This window comes from Talpa occidentalis, unplaced genomic scaffold (genome assembly GCF_014898055.3).
Source record: "Talpa occidentalis isolate TD23 unplaced genomic scaffold, MPIMG_talOcc4v2.1 talOcc4.8, whole genome shotgun sequence".
In the NCBI taxonomy this organism is placed as follows: Eukaryota; Metazoa; Chordata; class Mammalia; order Eulipotyphla; family Talpidae; genus Talpa; species Talpa occidentalis.
In genome coordinates this window covers 613,719-635,873 of record NW_023605194.1, presented here as the reverse complement: position 1 = coordinate 635,873, position 22,155 = coordinate 613,719, and the positions used below count along the sequence as shown (strand labels likewise).

The following is a 22,155-nucleotide window of genomic DNA, read 5'->3' as shown; positions in this document are numbered from 1 at the left end:
GTCAACATCTTGGAAAGCTTTCAGGATACATTTGCCAAAGCGCTCTTGCTGGCCATCGGGTGTTTGCTGATTGAGTGTTGGTGTTTAAGCAGGAGGGCCAAGCTCTGGGCAGCCGGCCGCGTCTCTCGCAGACACGAGGCTCCGGGCAGCAGCGTCGGCCGAGTGACAGCGGCGCCCGCCCTGTTCTCACATCAGGCCACGTCTCTCCCACGCGTGGCTGCGGCCTAGAGTTTTCACAGCAGCGCCAAAGAGACCTGTCTTGTCCCAGACCTTGGTGGACATGTTTACCACAACACTCGGTGGACTGGAGGCCACGGCTCCTGCTGCGTTGAACACGCAGCCCAAGGGGGGACGGGAGGGACCTTGGTCCAGAGCGCTGCCCCGCCCCATTTTAGGACTCGCCCTCAAGTTCGTGTCCACATTGTCAGTTTCTCCATTAAGTCTGCACACTGTCCCCGCTTCCTGACACTGCGGGCTGCGCTCTGGGCCCACTGACCACAGGTGCTGCCCGCTCATGGCCTGCTGACCACAGGGTGCTGCCCACTTGCTGCCTGCTGACCACAGAGTGCTGCCTGCTCATGGCCCACTGCCCACAGGGCGCTGCCCGCGGACGGCCTGCTGACCACAGCACGCTGCCTGCTTACTGTCCGCTGACCACAGGGTGCTGCCCACTTTCAACTATTGTCCTCCGGGCACTTGTTGGTAGTTGGTCTTCCGTGTCTCTACACGTGTACGTTAAATCGTCAAGCTTCCTCAGGTGTAAATGTTCGGAGAGTTGGTGGAAATACGGAGTCACCGTGACGTGAACGTGGACACTTGGACACACCCCAGAGAAAGGTGCTGTGGATGTGTGTGAGATGGCGGGCTGTGATTACACGCTACATGTAAATCTGATGCCATGTCTCTAGGCGGCAGCGCTCCGCCGGTGGCATGGGGGAGGACCACACGGAGCACTGTGGGGCTGAGCCTGGGCTACTTGCGGCCTCCTCCCGGGGCTCTGGGCAGTGTGGGGCTCTGGGCAGCGTGGGGCTCTGGAGGCAGCACAAGCCAAACTTGGCCCTGCCAGCCGGGAGGCAGGCACAGCTGAAGAGAGCTAAGGGGGCTGGGGACGCCATGAGGGTGTCCCTGCTAGTCCAGCGGGGCTGGGACATGTGCGTGGCCAGCTCATGACCACTGACCCACCGGAGCTGCGAGCAAGTGTGTGTGTGGTGTGTGGGGTGTGGGGGGTGTGTGTGTGAGTGTGTGAAGGAGCAGAGCGCGAGGCGGCCTTGAGGGCAAGGTCACCCCCCAGGTGCCGGCCTCACCGCGGCTCTGGACAGGCTCCAAGCGGAGGATTTATCTCCTCGGGCTGCGCTTGGCGGGGAGCCCGCGGCCTGGGAGAGGGGGGAGCCCGTGGCTGGGGAGGGGAGGAGCCCGTGGCCTGGGAGAGGGGGGAGCCCGTGGCGGGGAGGATAGGGGAGCGGCTCTGGGAAGCCTCCTCCTCGCAGGAGTGTGGGGTGAGCCAGAAAACCGCTCGCCCCGCAGAGAATTAAACGCCCTCCCCGTTAATGTCAAGAATTGATTGTTCTAATGCTCGCTAATAAACAGGCCAGGAGCCCCGCACGCTGTGCTGAGATTTTCCCTCATCAGACTTGACCTCGAAGCGGCCGCAACGGGGGTGAGCGTGTGGCGGGGCGGCCTGGAAGCAGAGCCCCGAGAGCCGGCTGGGGCCTCCGCGGGGTGGGCATTGCTGGGCGGGCCCCGGGCCCTGGAGCGGCCGGGCTGGGCGCAGAGTCCAGAAGGGCGAACTGGGCAGTCGGAAGACCCTCATGACGCCGGGGCCTGGGGCTTCTCGATAGTGTTTAGAGGTGCCCAGGGCACGAGGGTCCGCTGGGGCAGCAGGCAAGTCCAGCAGGCAGGTGCTCGGAAGGACAGCCCCGCCGGACCCTGGGGACCCAGGCCTGCCCAGCCGGGGCACTCCCGTGACCTTGGCCAGGAGCTGTCAGCGGGCAGCGGGTGTGCGGTGGACACACCCAGCATCTGTTGAGAAAAAGCGCAGGGTCGCAAAGTAGCCGCGTGGAGGGTGCCTTGGACCCGGCGCCCGACACAGGGAGGACAGGCCCAGCCGCCCTGCTCCAGGGGGAGCGGGGACGCAGGGCGCATTCCCTGGAGAGGGGGCGCAGAGATGACCCGCGGGCGAAGCGCCTTGGCTGGCACCCAGTGGGGGTGTCACACCCGTGTGTGCACGGGGCACGGGTGTGTCAGCTCTGGGACGTGGGTCCACGCGCCCCAGGCTGGGAGGCTGGGCTGGAGCGGCGGGAGGCCGAGGACCGGCAGCCCTGGAGTCGGGGCCAGCAGGGGCAGCTGCGCGGCCGGGACAGCTCTGGGGCTCCCTGCGGGTGTCCAGGGCCTATTGGGGCCACCTGGTCAAATGCCGCCCACATCCTTGGTGCGGAAGCTGCCCTGACCCCCGGGTCCTGCGCTGGCCGCGAGGGCTGAGCATGACCGGCCGGAGGCGCCGCCATCTGCAGCGGCCGCGGGGAGGTCACAGCGGTGTCGCCGGCGTGATGGATCGCCCAATAACACGGGCCAGCTGGCAGGACACATTTTGGGGACTCGGGCCATGTAAGTGAAATCAAAACACCATCAAGATAGATGGCAGCGGGAAGACGCAGCCTGACGGGAGCCGCGGCCGGGCCTCTGTGGCGGCTCCTGCCCAAGCGGCTGGAAAATACGGCGTCGGCACAGCACCCAGCCCGTCTCCGCGGGAAAAGGGCAGCTCCCGGCCACGGCGGGGTGGACGCTGGGGGCCGCGCTCCCAGAACGGCCACCTCCGCGCCCAGGTGTGCCCCGTGCCGTGAGGTGACCCGCGGCGAGGCCCGGCAGAGACGGGTAACCCGGGGGGAGCGGTGCCGGCTGGGTGGGGGGCGAGCGCCCCACCACTGGAGCAGGGGCCCAGAGGCGCAGACCGGGGTGGTCCGGCTGGGGGCCGCGAGGGCCCCGGGGGGCTCGGCAGGGGTGTCGGCTACGGGCCTGGCCTGGCCTGGGGCACTGGTCGCGCTGGGGCCCTCGCCCGGCAGGGTCACGGCGCCACGTTATGAACGTGCAGTAAACATGGATGCATGAGGCTGCAGTGACCTCAGGAACCACCGTTGTCACCCCCCAGGATTTCTGAGCTGCGCAGTGAGCGCCGTGTGCCAGGAAAGGGGGGGCCGGCGGGGCAAAGGAGGCGGCGGCCCCGCGCTGACCCCAGCGCCCCTGAGCTGGTCCCCTCCCTCCCGCTCCTCTGGGGAAGCCACCCGGGCCTCAGCCGGGCTGAGGGCGCCGCCCGCAACTTCTAAGGCCCCCAGCCCGGACCCGGCTCACCAAATGGGGGTTGAATTCAGTTTCTGCTTGAATAGTTTATCCTTCCAGGGGGCCGGGCTGGTGAGGGGAGCTGGGTGCTCCCCCCACCGGCCTTCTTAAGGCCCCAAGCCACGTGGCTGGCGGGCGCTTCTGCAGCCGCCCAAGGGGGGCCTGCCCGGGAGGGGCCCAGCTGGCAGGCGCAGGTTGTGGAAATGTGATCTCCTGAGCCAGGGCAGGAGCCTCAGGCGGTGCCGCTGCTCTGCCAGGTCCCAGCCGTGCACAGCTTGGAGAGGAGAAGGAACAGGGAAGCCGGCCCCACAGAGCTGGCGGGTGCCCCCAAGGCAAGCCCCTGTGTGCAGGGAGCCCGGGGCACCCCTCAGGCCTCCGGCCCAGGCCCCAGGCGCAGGCGGGGCTGCCTCCCCGCAGGACCCGGAGAAGCGGCTACCGGCCCTCGCCCTGGTGCCTGGTCTCTGGCGGGGTGCGGCCCCACTGCCCGGAACCCCCTCACTGCTGGTCTGTCCTTCGGGACCTCAGCAGGCCCCACCGCTGCACTGAGGCCCAGCGGGCTGACAGGGGAGGGCCGAGGGCTGTGCCGCTGCCACTCCGAGGGTAACAAAGGACCCAGCAGTTGACACAGAGAGTTCCACGCCTGGCTCACACTAAAGCACCAAAGAAAGGTGCATCCCTAGCGGGGGCTGAGCCTCAGCCAGGGCTGGGGACCCCGCCTCCGGGCTCCCAGACACAGGAGCCCCCGGCCAGGTCAGCACCACCCTGCTGTGGTCACTGGATGTCCTGTCCTGGGCGCCTCCGTGGCGCCGGCCCGCCAGACCCTCCCCTGCAGATCCCCGGGGAAGGAGAAGCCACGTCCCCTGGGGGTACCCCTTGAAGCCGTGTGAGGGGCCCCAGGACAGAGAAGCCCATTCTGTGCCCAGAGCCCTGGGCCTGCCTCCTGCTCTAAGACGCGCCTGAGCCGCGGTTCCGCCCTCCCGCTGGTGCCCGCGGCTGCCCTGTGACCAGCCTCCGCCCAGCCCGGCCATCTGCTCCGCCAGCTGGACGGCGCATCAGGCGACGCCCTCGCAGCACGGGGCCCGGGAGGGGCAGACGCCCGGCGCGTGGACAGAGTGACCCCGCGGCCACCCGCAGTGAGTTGGGCGCCCTGAGGAGGCAGAGGCCGAGCCCCAGAGGCGTGTCGGGTCCACATGCTACCTGGCACGGCTGCCGCGTCCATCAGAAATGGAAATGTCACAAGAAACTGCCCAAAGCCCGACGCAAGGGAAGTGGGTGGAGCCCACTGGGGCGAGTGGGGCCCATGGTGGTGGCCCCGAGGCCAGGGGGCTGGGGGGGGCACTCCCCAGGGCTCTGCTGCCACTTGCAGGGCCCCTGCTGGAGGCATGGGGCGGGGCTGGGGTCTGTGGGAGGCCTCCAGGGGCGCCAGGGGCATTTCTCCCACAGGCCCCCTCCCTGGGCTTGGTCTTGGGTCTGGGCAGCAGGTGCCGAGGAGGCCTCATCAGGCAAGCGCCTCACCCTGGGGGCTCATCACCCCAAGAAAGGAGGGCAGAGCTGCTGTGGAGGAGCTGGCCCCGAGCGCCCTTCTAGCGGACAGGGCCCAGGGCTGAGGGTGGCTTTGACCGGGGCTGGCTGCTGCCCTTGACCGGGGTCGGGGTTTCCTGGCAGCTTGCCCAGGGGCACCGTCACTGAGGGGCAGGCGGGGGGAAGCCTGGCCTGGGTGCTGCCTTGAGCCCCAGGTCGCCAGAGATCACTGACTCCTAGCAAGGGCAGCGCCCCAAGTCCACAGGGCACCCAGCGCCACAGTCTTACTGCAGGGAGTAGGCGCAGCTTGGCTCTGGGAGACGCCCGCGCGGGGGACCGGCTCTGCCTTCAGATGAGGCTGGGGGCGGCGGGCGACCGGTGCCCCTTACTGTCCCCCCCAAAGCAGCCCTTGACCGGCTGAGGTGATAGCCAAAGTGGGTGGAGATGAGGGCAGGTGAGTGGGTGCAGGTGAGGCCTCAAGACTGAGCTGTGTCCACCTACCCTCCCAGCAGCAGGAGGTGGCGCCCCCACCTGGCTCCCCTGGGGCTGTGCACAGGGTGGGGTGGAGCCCCCGGGGGGTGGGGGTGCGCTTCACGGCAGACATTAGGATATAGCGATATTCTGGCGGCTGTTCCACACGTCAGCTGTACCGTTATCCTGTCATGTCCCATTTGAGTTGAACCCCAAACTGCTGGACAGCGGGGGAGCAGACGCCCTGGGTCTAGAGATGCGTCTCCAGCTGTGTCCGGCACCCGGGACAGTCCTGAGCATGAAATGGTTCTCATTTGGTTCCTCCATTACGTTGTCAAGTCTCCGACGACGGGGTCCCATTGGCTACGCCGGTAAAGTGAGGACCCTGGTAGTGACGGGGGCGGGCGCTCAGCCTCCCGTGATCACGACGACTAATTTGCTCAAGTGTCATCTTTACCCGAGACACAAGTTATACTCGCTGGTCAACCCCTGGGGTCAGCCCCTGCGTGGGGGCAGCACCGCGCTGAGGAGCAGCGGGAGTCGTGGAGCCTGCCCAGATCCTGGCCCTTTTATTGACAGGAGCGTCCAGCACCCGCTGAGGGGAGGAGGAGGGACAAGAGACAGGGTGAGGCTTGAAAAGGCGCCGTCCTCTGTGGCGTCGGGGGTTGAGCCTGCCCGGGCGCGGCTCCCTGCTTCGGGACTCAGGGCTGTCGTGGAGACCGAGCCCCGGCCCCAGCCGTGCGGTCAGCCTCATCGGCAGGGCGTCCGCCGGTCGGCTGCTGGGGCCCCTGTGATGCGTGGTCCTCGCGCCCCGCGCCCCGGTCACGGCTGGTGATGCTCACCCTGCCCGGCTGATCCCGCTTTGTGCTCCTGACGGGGCTGGAAGGGCCTGGCAGGGCCGGGCTCCTGCGCCTGACTGAGTGGGCGCTGCTGGCCTCGCTCGGGAGTTAGAGCTGCAGGTAACAAGGTGGTGGCCGGACGGGCCGCTGGGACTGGGGCCCACAGCACCCTCATGCGTCCGCCTCCCGCACTTAGAAAGCATCGAAACTCGCCCCAGCCGACCGGCGCGGCTGCTTAGGCGCCGTGGGGGTCCGAGAGGGAACGGGCCACCCCTTTCCTCTTGAGACAGAGAACAAAGAGCAGACGCCCCTTCGTGCGTGGGGGCCGGTTGTTCCATCTGCTCCGATGCCGTGACTCTGTGTTTCTGTGGTTGTGCAGACTGAGTGCACCCCCCGCCCCCGCCTGCTCTGAACCAAACCAAGTGTCCTCTGAAAGCCCTTTGTCCCCGCAGCTCGTTCCTCCCCAACTACAGGGACGGCGTGAGCGGCAGCGGCTGTCGAGCAGGCGAAGGGATAAGTGCGAGTGACGCGGCGCTGCGGTGCGTGCAGGAGCCCCAGAGCCGGCTCCAGGACGCCGCCCTCGGGCCTGGCCGGGCGGGGTGGTCAGGCAGGGCCCGGCAGCCCAGCTCCAGCCCCAGCCCCTCCTTCACCAAGAGGGGACGGCCGTGCTGGCTGCGTGAAGCCCACGGTCCCTGTGGTCTCCCGAGCCGGCCGAGCCTCCCCCAGAGTCTAACCCTAAACAAGGCCGAGAACCTGCAATTGGAACAGCCGCATGGGGGGCCTCTGAGCAGCCCAGGGGTGGTCAGGAGGGGCCTCGGGAGGTCCAGCCTCAGCACCCTCACCAGGCCAGCGCAGAGCCAGCGCCCCCGGGCACAGCCCCACGCGGCCCCCGGGTGGCCCTCTGTGCCCACCTGCCCTGCTGGACGGCCTGGCGCTCGGGAACGCGCTCTGGCACTCCCTGACCCGCGTGCCACCGCGTAGCCCGGGCGCCCCACCCGCGCCTCTCACGTCCGCCTCTGCACTGGTGTGGAAATGGCCGGTTCTGACGGCCACCGCGCACCTGGGCATCCTTAGACCCAGGGCCGAGCAAGGCACACCGGGCAGCGGCCGCCCGAGCCTGGGCCCCAGACCCGCCCACTGCGCCCAGCCCCTCTGCTGCTTGGGGCTTGCCAGGCGAGACGCCCCGCTCCTGGGCCCAGCCGCGCTCTGCTCCCCCTGTAACGTTTCATCTGTCCTCTCTCTGTTCTGGGGTGCGAGCCGGGTCTGCCCACGTGGGCAGCGGCCAGCGGGTCACGCTTCAGACGCTCCGGGCCACAGGCAGGCGCCGGCAGAGGGACCCAGCGGGACCCCCGCCCCCAGCGGAGACCGGCTGGCATCCTGACCCACCCGTCAAACGAAAATCCAAAACACACGCAGAACAAGGCTCAGCCGCAGCCCGTCATCAGCGGCAACGGCTGGCTCGGGGGGAGACTCCCTCTGTGAGAGAGATTTCAAGAACTTTAAAGTGATCCTCCTCAGGTTCTCAGAAAGAAAGCGAAGATATATAATGTCATTAAAAGTTAAACAAGAGAGAAATGAAACAGTGTCAACTGGGTAGAGCCCGAACCAAGGATGAGCCGCGGAGATAAACACGGTCTTGATGCAGTCGGTTCCCTGGAGTCCCCGAGACCCACCCACTCCGGCCGCGGAGGCCACGAGGCGCGTGCAGACGAAGCTCAGGGCGAGACAACAGACAGCGCAGGCGCAAATCTTAAAGAAATTCCAGAAGGAAGGAGGACGAGGATGACGCCGCCGGCGCTGAGAAGCTTCCAGAGTCCATGGAAATCACGTGTCCTTTGAACACTGAGCGTGGAAAAGTGAACCCGCGTTTAAGATGAGCGCAGTGAAGATATAAGTCAGGAATATAGAAAAAAAAAACTTTAAATCACAAGAAAGAAAAAGTCCCCACAGGATTATCGAGTGAGAATTAAATTTCCCCCAACAGTAGATGGCAGCAGATAATGGAATGATCGCTCCAAGACTCGGGGTGGATCCAGTCGCCCTAGAACTTCATCCCCGGTGAACGGCCATTTAACCTTCAGCGCATGGCGCCGGAAACGCCCCTTCCTGCGGACCTGAGCCCCTCGCTCTGGCTGGACCACACAGCCGCCCCGAGGACCACAGGCCGGGCCGGTCACTGGCTTCGGCCCGTTCTGGGCGAAGGCCTCTCTTGGAAACAGGGTCCTGACCTGACCTCTGACCTCCTCCATGAGAAGGGCACGCCCCAAGGAACAGGCCCCGTCAGCCCGTCTGGGACCAGCCTGCGGGTCCACTGCTCGGGAATCTCGAAACCCACTTGCTGAGCACAACCATGAATTAGTAAAATCTAAATCTTAAAACTTACTATGAGGGCCTCCCCGGGGGCGCAGCGGTTGAGCGCTGGGTTGCGAAGCTCTCGCAGCCTCTGCAGCGCCGGTTCGATCCCCAGGCGCAGGGTGAGGGTCCCGCATGGCGCGCAGACCTCTCCTGCCGCCCGCTGCTCCCCTCAGCAGTGTCCTTCGGTCCTTCTGCCTGCTCTGCTCCCCGCTCTGGCCTGGTGAATTCTCTCACCCTCCCGCGCTTCTGACTGTACCCAGTGCTTGTGTAAATAAATGAATAGATCTTTAAAAAAAAAAAAAACTTACTATGAAGTAACCCATTTTAAAAACGAAGGTCACAGGTATTGAAAACCCACTCACTGCTCCTCCCTGTCACCCGTGCTCCGGCCAGCCCTGTGGCTTCGCGGCGCGGGAGGCGCGGCTGCCGCCGAGTGCCTCTCCCGAGGGTCCAGCGAGGTGGGTGTCCTCTCACGGTGGAGGCCGCACACCAGGAACAGGGAGTTACTGGTCGGCTCTTGACTGTCTTGCTGATGGCCTAGATGACAGGGGGCCGGGGGCTGTGACCCCGCGACACACGAGCGGCCGGTCCCTGCAGGCGCTCCCCCGAGCAGCCGGACGCCGCGGAAACACTGCCCCGGTCTTCACCGTCATCGCCGAATCCAGCAAAGACATTGCTCACATTATAGGTTTAAACTGGGACAAATTATACAGTTTTTGTTGTCGACATTTTTACAGAAACCCGCATACTATGGAGATAGTGTCAAACTTTTTCTCAATTTCCAGCAGCACAGAATATCTCCATTTTAAACACTTAGGGCAGAGTTAATAGCCCCCATCCTGCTGGTGTGGCTCCCTGCAGCGCGTGACTCTGTTGCTGCTATTTTCAAAACACGAATCGAGAGAGCTCGCCGCAGGCCCTAGCTCTCTCCCGCGGTCCTTCCCCGGCGGCCCGGGGCTCCCGGACCACCTCAGGGCCACAGCCCGCGCCCCTCCTCAGGCGCAGCCACAGTCGGCGTGAGACCATGGGGCGCCGAGGCCAGGCCGCCCTGGGAGACCATCAGCCTGACACGACCCCTCGTGGGTGTCCCAACAGGTGGACAGTGTGGTGCAGAGCGGGCACTGGCCAGCCCAAGGGTCAGGGCCTGGCTCTGTCTCGATTGTCTTCCAGGCTCGTTCTCCAACTCTGGAAAACAGCCTCCCCCCCACCCGCCTCCCCCCGCCCCGCCCCCGCTCTGTTTGCCAGGTGCCCGCCAGGACCGAGGGACGGAAACAGGGACCTGGCGGGGGGTGTGTGTGCGCGCGTGACTGTGGGTGTGCGTGTGCATGTGTGTGTGAGAATGTGAGTGTGTTGAGTGGTGCATGCTCACGCGTATGACTGTGCACATGTATTTGAGCCGCCTGGAGCAGCACCAGGCCTGGAGACCCTGTAAACACACCCTAGAGACTCCCGATTTCTCAAATTCCACCGGCGAGACCAGAGCAGGTAGGACCCGCTGCCGCAGGCTCCGGCGCCCGGCCTGTGTGCTGACCACGCTGTGCCGCGTTCTCTGGGATCGGGGCTTCCACTGCAGAGCACAGAATCCGCGCTGCTCCGGAGCCGGGAGAGGCTGCCCGACGGGGAGCCGGGGCCAGAGGCTCAGGGTGCCAGAGGCTCGGGGGCAGCACCCCGGGACACGGCGCAGCAGGCGGGTGGGCAGGACGGCCGGGGTCTGGGGCTGAGAGACCAACGGGAGCCAGAAGCACGTGCCTGCTGGGAAAGCTGACTCCATCGCGCTAAGCACACAAACCTAATTTCTGTTGACTCCGTACTCATAACCCCAGATTAGATGCCCACAGAATTCATTTTCATAATTTCACCCGCGGAGAAAGCGCCAAGCTTGGGGCTCACAGCAGGCTTGGGGCTCCAAACCTTGGTCTCCTGGTCCGTGGCCGCCTCCCTCCAGAGGCCAGGTCGGCCTGGACACAGCCCAGGATCCGGATCACACTCTGGACAGTGGGTGGCTGCCAGGGGCTGGCCACGTCCTAGCACCCTCCGCGTGAGGCCCTTGGGCGGCGGTTAGCTCGGCTAGACGAGTGGCAGTGACCCTGCCTTCTCCCAGGGGCCGGCACCGTGGGGCAGGGAGGCCCCTTCCTGGGTCAGGGCAGCCACGCTGAGGCCACGGCTGCTCGGACAAGCCCACCTGTTCCATCAGGCCAGCCCTTCTCGGGCGGCAGGGTGGCCCCGACTCTGGGGTGCTGCCTCCAGCAGCCAGGGTGGCGGGCGCAGTCGCTGCTGATGCAGGTCCGCACGCGAGCCTGTGGCTGGAGACCCTGGTATAGAGACCCTACAGAGCGGCTCGAAGCAGTGCTCCCTGCCGTGCTCCCTGCATGCAAGCTCCCAGCAGCAGGTCCAGGGACAGCGCCTGCATGTCCACGGTGGCTACGAGGGCCCCTGCAAGCCGCACTGACTCCCTCAGGGTCTGGCTGAACCCCACACACCTGTCTATGGAGGCTGAGGGGGCGGCTGTGCTGATGGACGGCGAGGCCCGAAGGTCATAGACCTGGACCCACGCCTCAGTGGTCACCGCGCCATGTCCAGCACGGGTCTCTGGGCTGGTGTTGCCTCCCCGCCCGGCCCCCGCTGGCCTCAGAGCGCACAGGCCTGGTCTACCCCTGAGTCTGCCCTCCGCAGCTGCCTGGAGCGGCCCGGCTCTGGCTCGGGCTCACGCGCTGGGTGCAGACCTGGGGCGGGCAGAGGAGGTAGCCGCCTGGAAGGTCCAGGGCCAGGTGGAGGGCCAGGATCCAGGCACCGGCATCCTTCACCGTCTCACCGCCGCGAAGATGGTGGGGAGGGAGGCCGCCCACCCAGGCTCCACGGGAGAGACCCAGCCCCGCTGCGAGGACTGGGGGCTGCGGCCGCGGCGCTGGGGCCCCTGGCAGCTCCGGACCCCCCCGGCACCGTGGCCTGAATCCCACGTCCAAGGTTTGGTCCCTGAACCGCAGCCTCTGCCGTCCTCGCTGCCGGGGCGCCCGCGCCGCCTCTAGCACTATCTATCCGGGTCAGCCCGGACGGTGAGTGCGGGGCTGACCACTGGGTCAATGTGATGCCCGTTTTCTGCCTCGTGTGGAATTTACTGGAACAATGGGGCATCGATCGCCTTTTCATAATCTGATCAATGAAGCCCAGCGGGAGAGAGACAGTGTTTTAAAAAGTAATTGGTTAAATGAACTTGATATGTTTATTGCAAAAATACATCACAACAGGCTTTAAGGTTGAATTTTAGCTCAGTAACCACAAACATTATTCTAATGATTCATGGAGAAGCTAATGACAAACACTGTTGTCTTTTAAACAATCTAATAAAGAGCTCGTTACTGCGGCGGGGGGCGGGGGCAGCCACGTGTGCGTCTGCTGTAAAGAACACGCGAGCATGCGAGCCCTGCCGGGCTGGCTTTGCCTCTAGACCCGGCGCCCGTCCCCTCTGCCCGGCCTCCCGCTGCCTCCCCACCTGGAACCTGGCCGCACAGCAGCGCTCCCCAGGGCCGCGCCCGTCACGGCCCCTGCCAGGGGCAGCCCGTGCCCTGCCCCTGCTGCGCTGGCTCGGCTCCTGCCAGGCTCTCGGTGCCGGGTCAGCCACAGGAGCTCCCACAGGGTGGGGGACCCGAGACAGGGGAGAGGGGCCCAGGGGCCGTATTCCTCCCCAGGCCCCCGCCTGGAGGTAGGACGGCAGGAGGGTGGACTCGGAGGGTCAGGCTGGGCCCAGCTTATGGGGGTTTGCCTGTTGGAACACAGCCTCCAGGAGGAAGGGCCCACTCCTACCTGCACCAGGCACCTGGGACACACCTGGGGCACACCCGGGGCACACCTGGAGGCACACCTGGCAGCACACCTGGGGCATACCTGGAAGCAGAGTCGGGGCAGGAGCACTTGGAACTGTGGCGGTAGTGCCCCCTCACCATGCTCCCTGCAGACCCCCGGGGCCGGCTCCACAGCCTGAGCTGCTCCACTACACCCTATGCCCTATTCAGCCGCGCCCAGGAAGGGCAGGGGATGTGGCCCCATGGGGACTCCTGGAAGGTGGCGCAGGAGGAAGAGGATGTCGTCAGACAGACTAGCAGCTGGGGTGGACCTGGACTGGGCTCAAGCCCAGCGTCAGTCCATCTGGGTCCCCGGGGTTCGGGCCTCACTGAAGGCGGTGCTGGGTGCAGCAGGCAGGTAGGGCCGGCGCCCTTGGGACAGGCCCCCAGAACACTGTGCCAGGATCTGTCCGTGGCTCTGCTGGTCCCAGACTCTGAGCAAGACAAAAGAAAACCTCTCTCTCCTTCCCTCTGCCACTCGCCCTCAGACACACAGGGCTGGAGCTGGTCAGCGCTCGAGCTGGACCCAGGCCCCCTGGCACTACAAGTGCAGCTCAGAGGGGCCCAAGGAGCTGGAACCCCAGCTGACAAGGAAAAGCCCCTTCAGCATTCTCCTCTGTGCACCAACCGCCCTGTGGGTGGTCAGTGAGTTTGAGCCAAGACCACATGTCCCGGCCTGACCTGCTCCTCCAGTAAAGGAGAAGCCTGGACCAGCCCAGCCCCAGGCCTCACAGCCCCTCCCTCCTGGTCTGGGAAGCGGCGCCGAGCCCCCTCCTGCCCCTGCCAGGCAACCAGCTCTGGACCTGCTTTCTCTCCCCAGAAGCCGGCATCCATGCAAGAGGCCGCTGCCCACCCTGACGCCAGCTCCCAGCGGTGTTGCTTTCTCCCACTCATGGATCCTCCTTCTCAAAACCGCCCGTGGGAAGATGCGCTATTGCAGGAGTTTTTCCTGCTCGTCTCACACAAGCACCCGCACGAGGCTGCCGACGGCGCTGCGCTCCCAAAGACAGAAGCACCTTGACGGCAGCTGCGGCGCGCTGTCCCCTCGGCCCTGATTAGCAATCAGGCATCAGGGAAGCTTGATTAAAAGGACAGGCGGTGGGTGGGGCACCCGCGCTCCACAGCTCCCGGTCAGGCGGCCCCAGCAGAGGAAATGGCCGACGGGTATCGCCGAGGAAGGGCAGGGACCCAGGGCTGGCTCGCTCACTTCTGCCCGGACTGGTCACGCCTCACAGAGCCCGCGCTGGCCGGCTGGAGTCCAGCGTCAGGTCAAGGTTGGTGCAGTGCCACCCCTGCCCCATGGAGCCCTCGTGCGGGCACCGGCTCGGCCCCAGCGTCCCTCTGGCCGACCCCTGGCCTGGCCCCTTCAGGAAAGACCTGCTGTTGCCACCAAAGCCCAGATGCCCACGCCACCTGGGCCCCCAGACTCCGCGTCCGGCAGGGGGGCGGGGGGAGCATGGTGCTCCAGACACCTGCTCTGAGCACGCGAGGCGGGGTCTCCGCCCCCACTGCCTGCAACACAGAGAGGCGGGGGGGGGGTGGGGCACAGCACTGGCCCTGCGTGCACAAAGGCTGGCCCGAGGGGGCCAAGAGGCCCTCGCCCCCACCCCCACCTCAGGGCCCAGCCTGTCCCCCTGCCGCCTCCTCTGCCCGGCCACCCGGGAAGGCCTCCCAGCAGTGGCCTGAGCCTCCCCGCCCTCCCGCGCCCGGGGGCACTGAGCAACACCAGCCTGGCGTGGGCACCGCCCTCCGAGGAGGCCGGGAGGAGGCCGGGGGAGGCCGGCGCCCCCTTTCTTGTTATTTCACCTTCAGCTCTAGAAAGCCCTTCTCATCCCCCGCTCTCTGTGGACGCTCACGTCTGTGGACGCGGCGCCCCTGCCCGCCCCCAGCACGGCTGAGGCTTCCTGCCCGAAGGCAGGGGACCTCCTCCGGGAGCCAGGACGTGGGGGCCGCGCGCCCAGAAACAGCTTCCTCTGCCCGCGTTTTCCTACCGATGTCAGCGTTGCTTGTTTCTTTGCCCGGCTTGTGATGTTCTGTTGTTGAAAACTGGGCTTTTTCGCTGCTCCGGGGGGTGGCTGGAAACGGGGGTGTCCCGTCCCCACGCTCGCGATGGTTCGCGATGGTTCGCGATGATTCTCAGCAACTCTGTGAAGCCCTTTCCCGCAGCGCCTGGTCTCCAGGCCAGCGCACGGCTCTTCGCCGGAGAACCGTCCAAGGGGGGCTGAAAGGAGAGGAAAGAGAGGATCCCCCACCCTCCATGCCGAGCCAGTCCAGCCGCAGCCCTGCCCGCCCCGCCCGGGCTGCCCGCGTCCCCGGCCGTCCCCCTGCCTGAGCCCGGGGCTGGCTGCTTCTGAGCACGCAGCCTCCTGGGCCTGTGGGGGACGCTCCAGGTTTCCTGATAGCAGGAGAGCTGGGGGGCACCAAAGAAAGCCCCAGCTTCTCCTCACCCCATGGCCTTCCCCCCACACCCTGGCCTGCCTGCCCCAGCCCCCAGGACCCTACCCCCACCACTTAATCCCCCCCTCCCCCGCCCTAGCCCTGCCCCCACTGCTGCAGGAGGCCGCGCCCGCCCCGTCTCCCGGCTCCTCCCCGCGGCTCCAGCGGCCCTGGGTGCCTGGGCCCGACGGGGCTCTCGGCTTGGCCCGTGGCCAGGGGTCTGAGCCCGGGCGGGCCTGGCTGCTCCGGCTGTCAGCGCGGGCGGCGTCTGCGGGCTGAGGTGTCGGATCTTCGCAGTTGGTACTTCATGTATGAAAACACGCGTCCCGCTAGGAAAACATTATGTTTCTCTCAAGGATCCAAACAGTTGGTGTTTGTCTCCTGTCACGTATCACAAGCGTGATCTGGAAACAGCCCCATCTCCCAGCTGCTCGCGATGAACACGTCCGACAGCGCGTGTCTCGGTGTTTGATGTGTGGCCGGGACCCCCGCAAGGAGCGTGTCCCTGGCCTTGCGGGACGGGCCGACGCCCTCCACGTCCTCGGGCCCCCGGCCGGGTGCAGGCCGCTGCCCGGGGGTGGGCGGCCCTGGGCGGAGGCAGCCGCGACCGACCTCGAGCCGTCCTGGCTGGGGGGATTCGCAGCAAAGCCCCGGCCGCCTCAGGCTGCTGCCCCTCCAGAGCCGCGCCCCAGCTTGTCCGTGGGGCCGCTCGCCCCCCGCTGCCCCCACGTCAGAGCAGCAGCCCCTCGGGAGCAGGAGGCCCCTCACCCCCTGCCCCCCCCACCGTCCCTCCCGCCCAGCCAGGGGGTTCGCCTCCCGGCACGGGCGGCTCCTCTGCGAGCTCCTGACTAGAAATATGTATCTCATTTTGTTTTATGTTATTCAATTGACCCAAACACAAAGGCATTTTTCTTAAATACGGAATGCTCGTGTACCTTTTTAATTAAAGCTTAAAAAGCTCTTAATTAAAGCCATAAATCACCGGCAGCCATTCCTACCTAAATTGCCCCGCGGCCTGGCGTCTGCCTTGTGCGCCGCGGTGACCGCAAGGTGAGGGCGGCTGAGCCGGCCTGGGCTGTGGCTGCGGCGCCGGCGGCTTCTCACGCGGCTCACGCCCGCCGGCCCCACCAGCACAGGTGGCTGTGCCTCTCTTGACGGGGCCCGCAGACGAGAGGACCCGTGCCCCCCGCCTCCCCGGCCCCGCACCCCGGCCCCCGGCACAGCCCGGCTCCTCCCCGACCGCGGCGCCTGGCGGCTCCCTGGACACACCCAGGAGGGCCTCTGGCCGCCCCCCGGGGCTGAGTGCAGGTCCCCCTAGGGTCCGATTTGCTCTCTGGTCCTCTGAGGGGCTCACTGAGGAGATGGACACCCCCATTTGCACCGTGCGGGGTGGGCTCTGAGGTCTGGACCCGGGATGAGGTGCGCTCAGGGTCTTCAGGTCGCACCGCCCCTTGGGCCAGCGCCCGGGCCAGACGCTCAGCAGGTTTCCTCCACCCCAGCAAGGGCCCTCCACAGCGGCCACGAGCCCCAGCCCCATCCCCGCTCCCCGGGCCTGGCGGTGGGGTGCCGGCCGAGGGCCACATGGCACCACCTGATGGGGCCTGGGCCCCGCAGGGGCTTGCTTTGCGCCCCCCGCCCCAGGGCAGAGAGGCCGGGCAGCCTGGACGCTTGCAGAGACTGGCCGGGTCTGCTGGGCCTTTTGGGCTTGTCCCAGAGCCGCAGCCCCCGCATGGACCGTGTCCTCTCCAGCATCCCTCAGGCGGGGGCCGGCCCCCCAGGGAGCCAGGCACAGGCCCCCGCACCCTGACCGCCGGGCGCCCCGGCCCTGCGTGTCGTGTCCTGTCGCCGGCAGCCGGCATCCCTGGAGGACGGCTTCACGGGGAGGGTCCCAGGGTGACGGGTTTTTCCTTTCTAAGCACTTTAAAGCTTTTGCTCCACTGCACAGTTTTTGATGTGAAATGTGCTGTTATTTTTCTCCTCTTGCTGCTTTTTAAGATTTACTGCTTATCGCTGCTTCGAACAACCCCACCGTGGATGCCTGGCTTTCCCGTGTGGCTCAGGCTTTGGGGGTTCTCTGATGTTTGCATTTTCTAGGGATCGCTGGGCATCTTGCACCCCTTGGGGTGAACCGCCTGGCACTGAAACGTCCGGCACCTTCTAGGCCCTCGGCCGGTGATCGCGAGTGCTTGGATCAGAGCAGCCCCACGCTGGCCGCTGTCCTGCCCGCTCTCCTGGAAGACTCAGGTAGAAGGGACAGTGGCCACCGGGCAGGGGGTGCCGGGCCACGGACCTACCGGGCTGCCCACGGGGGGCCACACTGCACGTCGGGCTTTGTCAAGGGGACCAGAGTCACTGGCCAGATGCTGTCCGGCGCGCTGAACTTGAAGGCTGCTGACCCTCAGGACTGGCCCCGGCTGGCGCCCCCCAGGCTCGGGGTTCTTGGCCCTCACGCCACGACGCTGATGACAATGGCTGCGTCTACTGCAAAAATTTTTTTAAAGTTCTTCTCCTGAGAAGGGGGTTTGTGTCATTTTTCTTCGTTTCTTTAAGGCAAAGAAAACAAAGCCCGTCACGGGCCCTGGGAGGAGCGTCGGGCAGCATGTCTGAGCAGGGGGCTGCCCTGCCCTGCCCTGCCGCCTGCACGTCCACTCCCCAGGCCCCGGCTCTCGCCAGCGTTTTCTCAGGGCCGCGAGACTCGGAGCCCCGCTGGAGCCGGGGGAGGAAGCCCCGCCCGCCCACGGTCACCCTCTCCCTCGAGAGAGACGATGCGGCCCTTAGAAATAAAAACAGCTGCAGGTCAGCCGGGGGCGGCTGCTTGTTTGGGTCTGAGCCGCTCCAGGACAGCCGGGCTGGGGGTCGGGCCCACCCCAGCCCCGCCCCTGCCCCCCTCACATGGGGATCAGGGCGAGTGCAGGAGGCACGGCGCCCCCGATGTAATCGCCCCGACAGCCGGTGTCTGTGCTCATCGCCGACGGAGCTCATTCCTGGCATGAAACGTGCCTCCTCTAATTGTTCACACTTCCAGAGAAACAGCTAGAACATTTTCAGCCATTGAGGAAATGATATTTTAAGTGATGAACATACTGTATATGTTTGTGCTTTAAGAAAACAGACTCTGGAAATGTTTGGGGAGATTAGTGAAAATTTATGGATTCCCAGAAGAAAAGCACTTCTGTCCCGGTGCCAGGCGGGACCAGCTCTCCCCGGGCCGCGGCTGGCCGAGCGGCTTGCAGAGACTGCTCCCCCTCCGGCCGGGGATGCGTGCTCCCCGCCGTCCATCCCCGGCCCCCCAGCATCATGGGGGAGCCTAGAGATCTTGGCCGAGGCGGGGACCCCGGCCTGGCCTGGCGGGTGCCCAGGCCTGCCCCTGGCAGTGGGCCTGGGTCACCTTGGGCCCCGCCATCCTGTGTGCACAGGGCGCCGGCCCGGCGAGCTGGCGGCATCAGAGCAGCAGGGGAAGGACGACCTTCAGGCGGAAGCCCAGCCGCGCTCCGGGGCGGATGCGGGAGCCAGCCCCGCTGCCCGGGAGAGACACGGTGCCTGGAGGGTGAGGAGGTCCTGGAGCTGCCCCACCGAGCCTCCCCAGCAGAAGGGGCCGAGGGCGGGGTGTGGGGCTGAGGGCCAGGGAGTGCGGCTGATGGTGCCCGGGGGCCAACCTCGCGACCCTCAGGGGCCTCCGCGGGGCCAGCGTCCCCACCCCTGTGCACCTCAGCCGGTGGCCCACGTGGGGGCACATTCTGCTCTCGGGACCCTGAGGGTCTGTCCAGGCAGGGCCTCGCTGTGTCCTGGCCTGCTTTGTTTCGTGTGGTCAGCGCCGGAGACCCTGAGCTCCTGGACCCAAGGCTGGTCGGCCGGTCGCCCCTCGGGGCCTCCCATGGCAGCCCCCCGGACGTTGGGAAGGACGGTGAGTATGGGGTCAGGGGCAGAGGCCCCGGGAGGGGCTGGGGCAGGTGGCCGGAGAGAAGTGGCCAGCGAGGCTCTGGGGCCGGCGCCTGCAGAGCGGCCCGAGGCTGGAGCAGGGACGCTCCGCACAGCCCGGCTCTGTTTGTAGGAGACCCCGCTCCACACAGGGCGGAGAAGGAGGTCGCCACGGGGGTGGGGGGCCAGGCCTGACCCTGGCCAGTCCTGCAAGGGGGTCCCTCTGTCCTCCTGACCTTAGGGAGGCTCTTTCGCCCTCATTCTCCCTCGGGCTGTGGCTTGGCCACGCCACCTGGCCTCTGCAGAGGAGGCTTGTCCGCCGTGGGTGACCCACTCGCCTCGCACTGCCGGGCTGAGCGTCACCACAGGCCGCTTTCCCCAGCTCTGCCTGCCCTGTCCACCCCTGCGGCCCCTCGGCCTCGGTCCGCCAGGAGGCGGTGGACAACCAGGGTGCCCCTCCTGGACTGCGTCTCCGGCGCACTAGTGCGGGGCTGCTCGCCCGCGTGCGGCCTCTGGCTGTTCTCGGGGAAGCGCTTCACCTCGGGCCTCCCTGCTGCCTCGTCCCTCCCTGGAGTGTCTGTCCCGCGCCCACCCCACCCCCCCGCCCCGCGCCCCGTGGCCTGGCTCCCTGCCCACGCTCTCCCCTGCAGGCCCCTTCTGTGTGGCTGGCGACGCGCCTCCTCTTCTCTGCACCCCCGTCCGCTCTCGGGACGTTGTCAGCTGCAGCGATCTCAAAGCAACGGCGCTTTGCTCGTGTCCCGTGCCGCTCTCGCGCCCTGCGTTTCATGCATTTCCAGTCTGGTCACCTCCATCCTCCGTCCGCTCGCCCTGGGCTCGCTGCTCTCAGCCCCTGGAGGCACAGCCGGTCACTGCTCCGAGGCTGTTCTTCCAGCGAAGGTGCCGCGGCCCAACCCCGTGAGCCCGTCGCGCCACCGCGGCCAGCTCAGCCCCCGCGTTCCTCTCCCCGGCGTCTGCGTCCAGGCGTGGGGTTCGATTTGCACTTCTTTGTGCGTTTCCAAAATGCTGTCCTCTTCCTGGTTTCTGGGTTTATTCCATGTGGTCGGGACACACTGGGCAGGACCCGCCCGCGGGGTGCGCGTTTGAGCTCGGCTGCCTGCCCGGCCGCTCCGCTGGGCTCCGCTCCGCCTCGCTCCTCGTCGTCCGGTTTTCTGCACATTGTCGGGGGTGTCGCGTCTCCAGCTGCTCGTGCTGAGTTGTCTGTTTCTCCCCGGTTCTAGACCCACGGTGATCTCAGGGCTGGACTCGCCTGCGCAGCCGTGACCCCGCGCACATTCACGCACGTGCCAGCAGCCTCTGGGCTGGGCTTTCTGCACCCGGAGGCACCAAGCAAGCGCCAGATGCACAAAGGAGGGTCTCGCCTGCCGCAGCCCAGAGAGTAGGGAGCCCCGGGCGTCCCTGAGGACGTGCCCTGCTGCCCCTCTGGGCCCTGCACAGTCACCAGAAATCCCGCCCCCGGGCCCTCCTGATGCCTCCCTGCAGCTGGGATCAGGGATGGCGCTCCTGGCCGCCTGAGGACCCGCACCTGCACAAGGGGGACATGGGTGGGGGCGAGGGACACCATGGGAGATGCCAGGGGCACAGCCCCCTGGAGCTTGGGCACCCAGGTGGGCCTCTGCATCTCGTGCCCACTCCCCTGCAGCCAACACGAGCCAGGGCCAGCGTAAGGGACCTCAGGATAAATGCTTCTCTGACTGGTGCTCCCAGGTCCAGTCCACGCAGGGTGTCCCAGGTGTAAGTGGGCACAGCCCCGAGGCCTTGTCAGAGTGGACGCTCGTCCCTGAGCCCGTCCTGCCCACGCACTGCCCCAGTGGGCCTCGCTGCCCTCCCGCCCCTGCCCGCCCTGCTCCGTCCCCAGACAACTATGGCAAGTGGCCGGCTAGGCTTCCTCTCCAGCTGGCGCTTCTGTCCCAGTTGCCATGGAAACAGCTCTCTGGATGGGCAGGGAGGGAGGAGCAAGATTCTTTAAAATAATGATAGTTGAAAACTTTCCGGGCCTGCCTGGGTTTTGCACTACAGGGTTTCCATGGAAACTCAAGCCACAGACAGAGCTAATGGAGGGCCTGGGTGCCCCATGGCGGTGGTGGGGATCCCGGTGCGGCACCTCCCCCACCCCCCCACAGGACCAGGAGCCCCCCTAGTCAATGCGGACCCCTCCCCCAGGCTCCAGGGGGGAGGCGCCTCAGCCCTCGGCCCCCTCCAGGCAGGGAGGCAGCTGCTCCCCCCAAAACAGGACCCCGATGCCATCCCCACCCCCCAGAACCGTGGGCCTGCACCCCAAGCGAGGACACCCCAAGAGCCGCGGGCCTGCACCCCAAGCACAGGCGCCCAGCGGGGAGGGTACAGGAGCGAACCAACCAGCGGCGTCGAGCGGCAGCGCAGGGCCGGCCCCGACTCCCCAGCGTCCCCGGGGCAGGCGTGGGCCTCGGTGCTGCTGCGTCCTCCTGGGCCGGGGCCGCCCCTGCCCTTGTCTCCTTGGGGTGCAGGCCCACGGTTCCGGGGGGGTGGGGATGGCATCGGGGTCCTGTTTCGGGGGTGTCAGAGGCAGCAAAGTTCTTATTGCAAAACCTGCCCCCATGGAGGGAAACTCTAGACCCAGAAATGGGGAACAGCCAATAACGCTGCCCCCAAACAGTGCCGCCTGAGCCCCCGGCGGGCTCCATGGCAGAGTGGTGGGGAGACCCTGCACCCCGTCCCGCCCTGACCCCCCGACGGACACAAGGGCGAAGAGCTCCCCAAGAGACAGACCCCAAGTCGGCCCCACCGGCGAGCTGGGGACGCCACCGCCCGCGCCAGCAGGGCCGGCTCTGCCCGGCAGGTCTGCTGCTGCTTCCCTCCAGCCTCTGCCGGCCCTGGAGCAGCGTCGCCCGGCGCGGCCCCGCCCGACCCGGCAGTGCATTCTCCGCGCAGTCCGTGTCCCTGGGCGGCGTGGTGGCGCCAGGGGCTGCAGGCACTCCAGGGCGGGCAGGGTGAGACGAGACCCCGCACGCCCTCGCCCCCCGCGCCGGGGCCCAGGACCCAGGCTGGACCGCGGCCCCGTTCTTCAAAACGGCCCGAAGCCTGCGTGGAAAGACTGTCCGCAGCGCCCCGGACCAGGCTGGCTGGCCACCGCGGCCGGGCGGGCCCGCGTCGGGAAGCGCCGGCCACAGGCCTGGGCTCGGACCAGAAATTTCCACCGTTAAATCAAACTCAATTTTTGGTTCACGCGGCAAAAGATTGTATCAGATTCCTCATTCGGTGGGAAATCAGAGAGGACATCGGACAAACCCCGCCATTATCTGCCAAGACGGAGCCGTGATTGAATTACCAGGAGGCGCCCCCGCCGCTAATTAGCCGCAGCCCGGCATACGCCGCGCTCCCCGGGCATCTGCAGCGCCGCGGGCTAACTAGATATTAGCTCAAATATAATTTTTCTAATATTTTAT

The 22,155-nt window shown here is 66.6% G+C and overlaps 1 protein-coding gene across 1 annotated transcript; it reads left to right on the top strand.

The window, feature by feature from the left end:
- The first annotated feature begins 12,597 nt into the window (after positions 1-12,597).
- On the top strand, positions 12,598-20,205 carry LOC119234125 (uncharacterized). The gene is made up of 6 exons (XM_037496893.1): positions 12,598-12,716; positions 16,956-17,038; positions 18,211-18,341; positions 18,637-18,698; positions 19,363-19,609; positions 19,951-20,205. Exons 1-6 carry the CDS (start codon positions 12,598-12,600, stop codon positions 20,110-20,112), a joined length of 804 nt encoding a protein of 267 aa, XP_037352790.1. The 3' UTR covers positions 20,113-20,205.
- Positions 20,206-22,155: the final 1,950 nt, after the last annotated feature.

Coding starts and splice junctions, on each gene's coding strand:
- LOC119234125 (XM_037496893.1), top strand. CDS start 12,598: ATGTCGTCAGACAGACTAGCAGCTGGGGTGGACCTGGACTGGGCTCAA. Junction 18,342..18,636: donor AGAGACACGGTGCCTGGAGG/GTGAGGAGGTCC, acceptor CCTGGACCCAAG/GCTGGTCGGCCGGTCGCCCC. Junction 18,699..19,362: donor CCCGGACGTTGGGAAGGACG/GTGAGTATGGGG, acceptor TCTCCCCTGCAG/GCCCCTTCTGTGTGGCTGGC.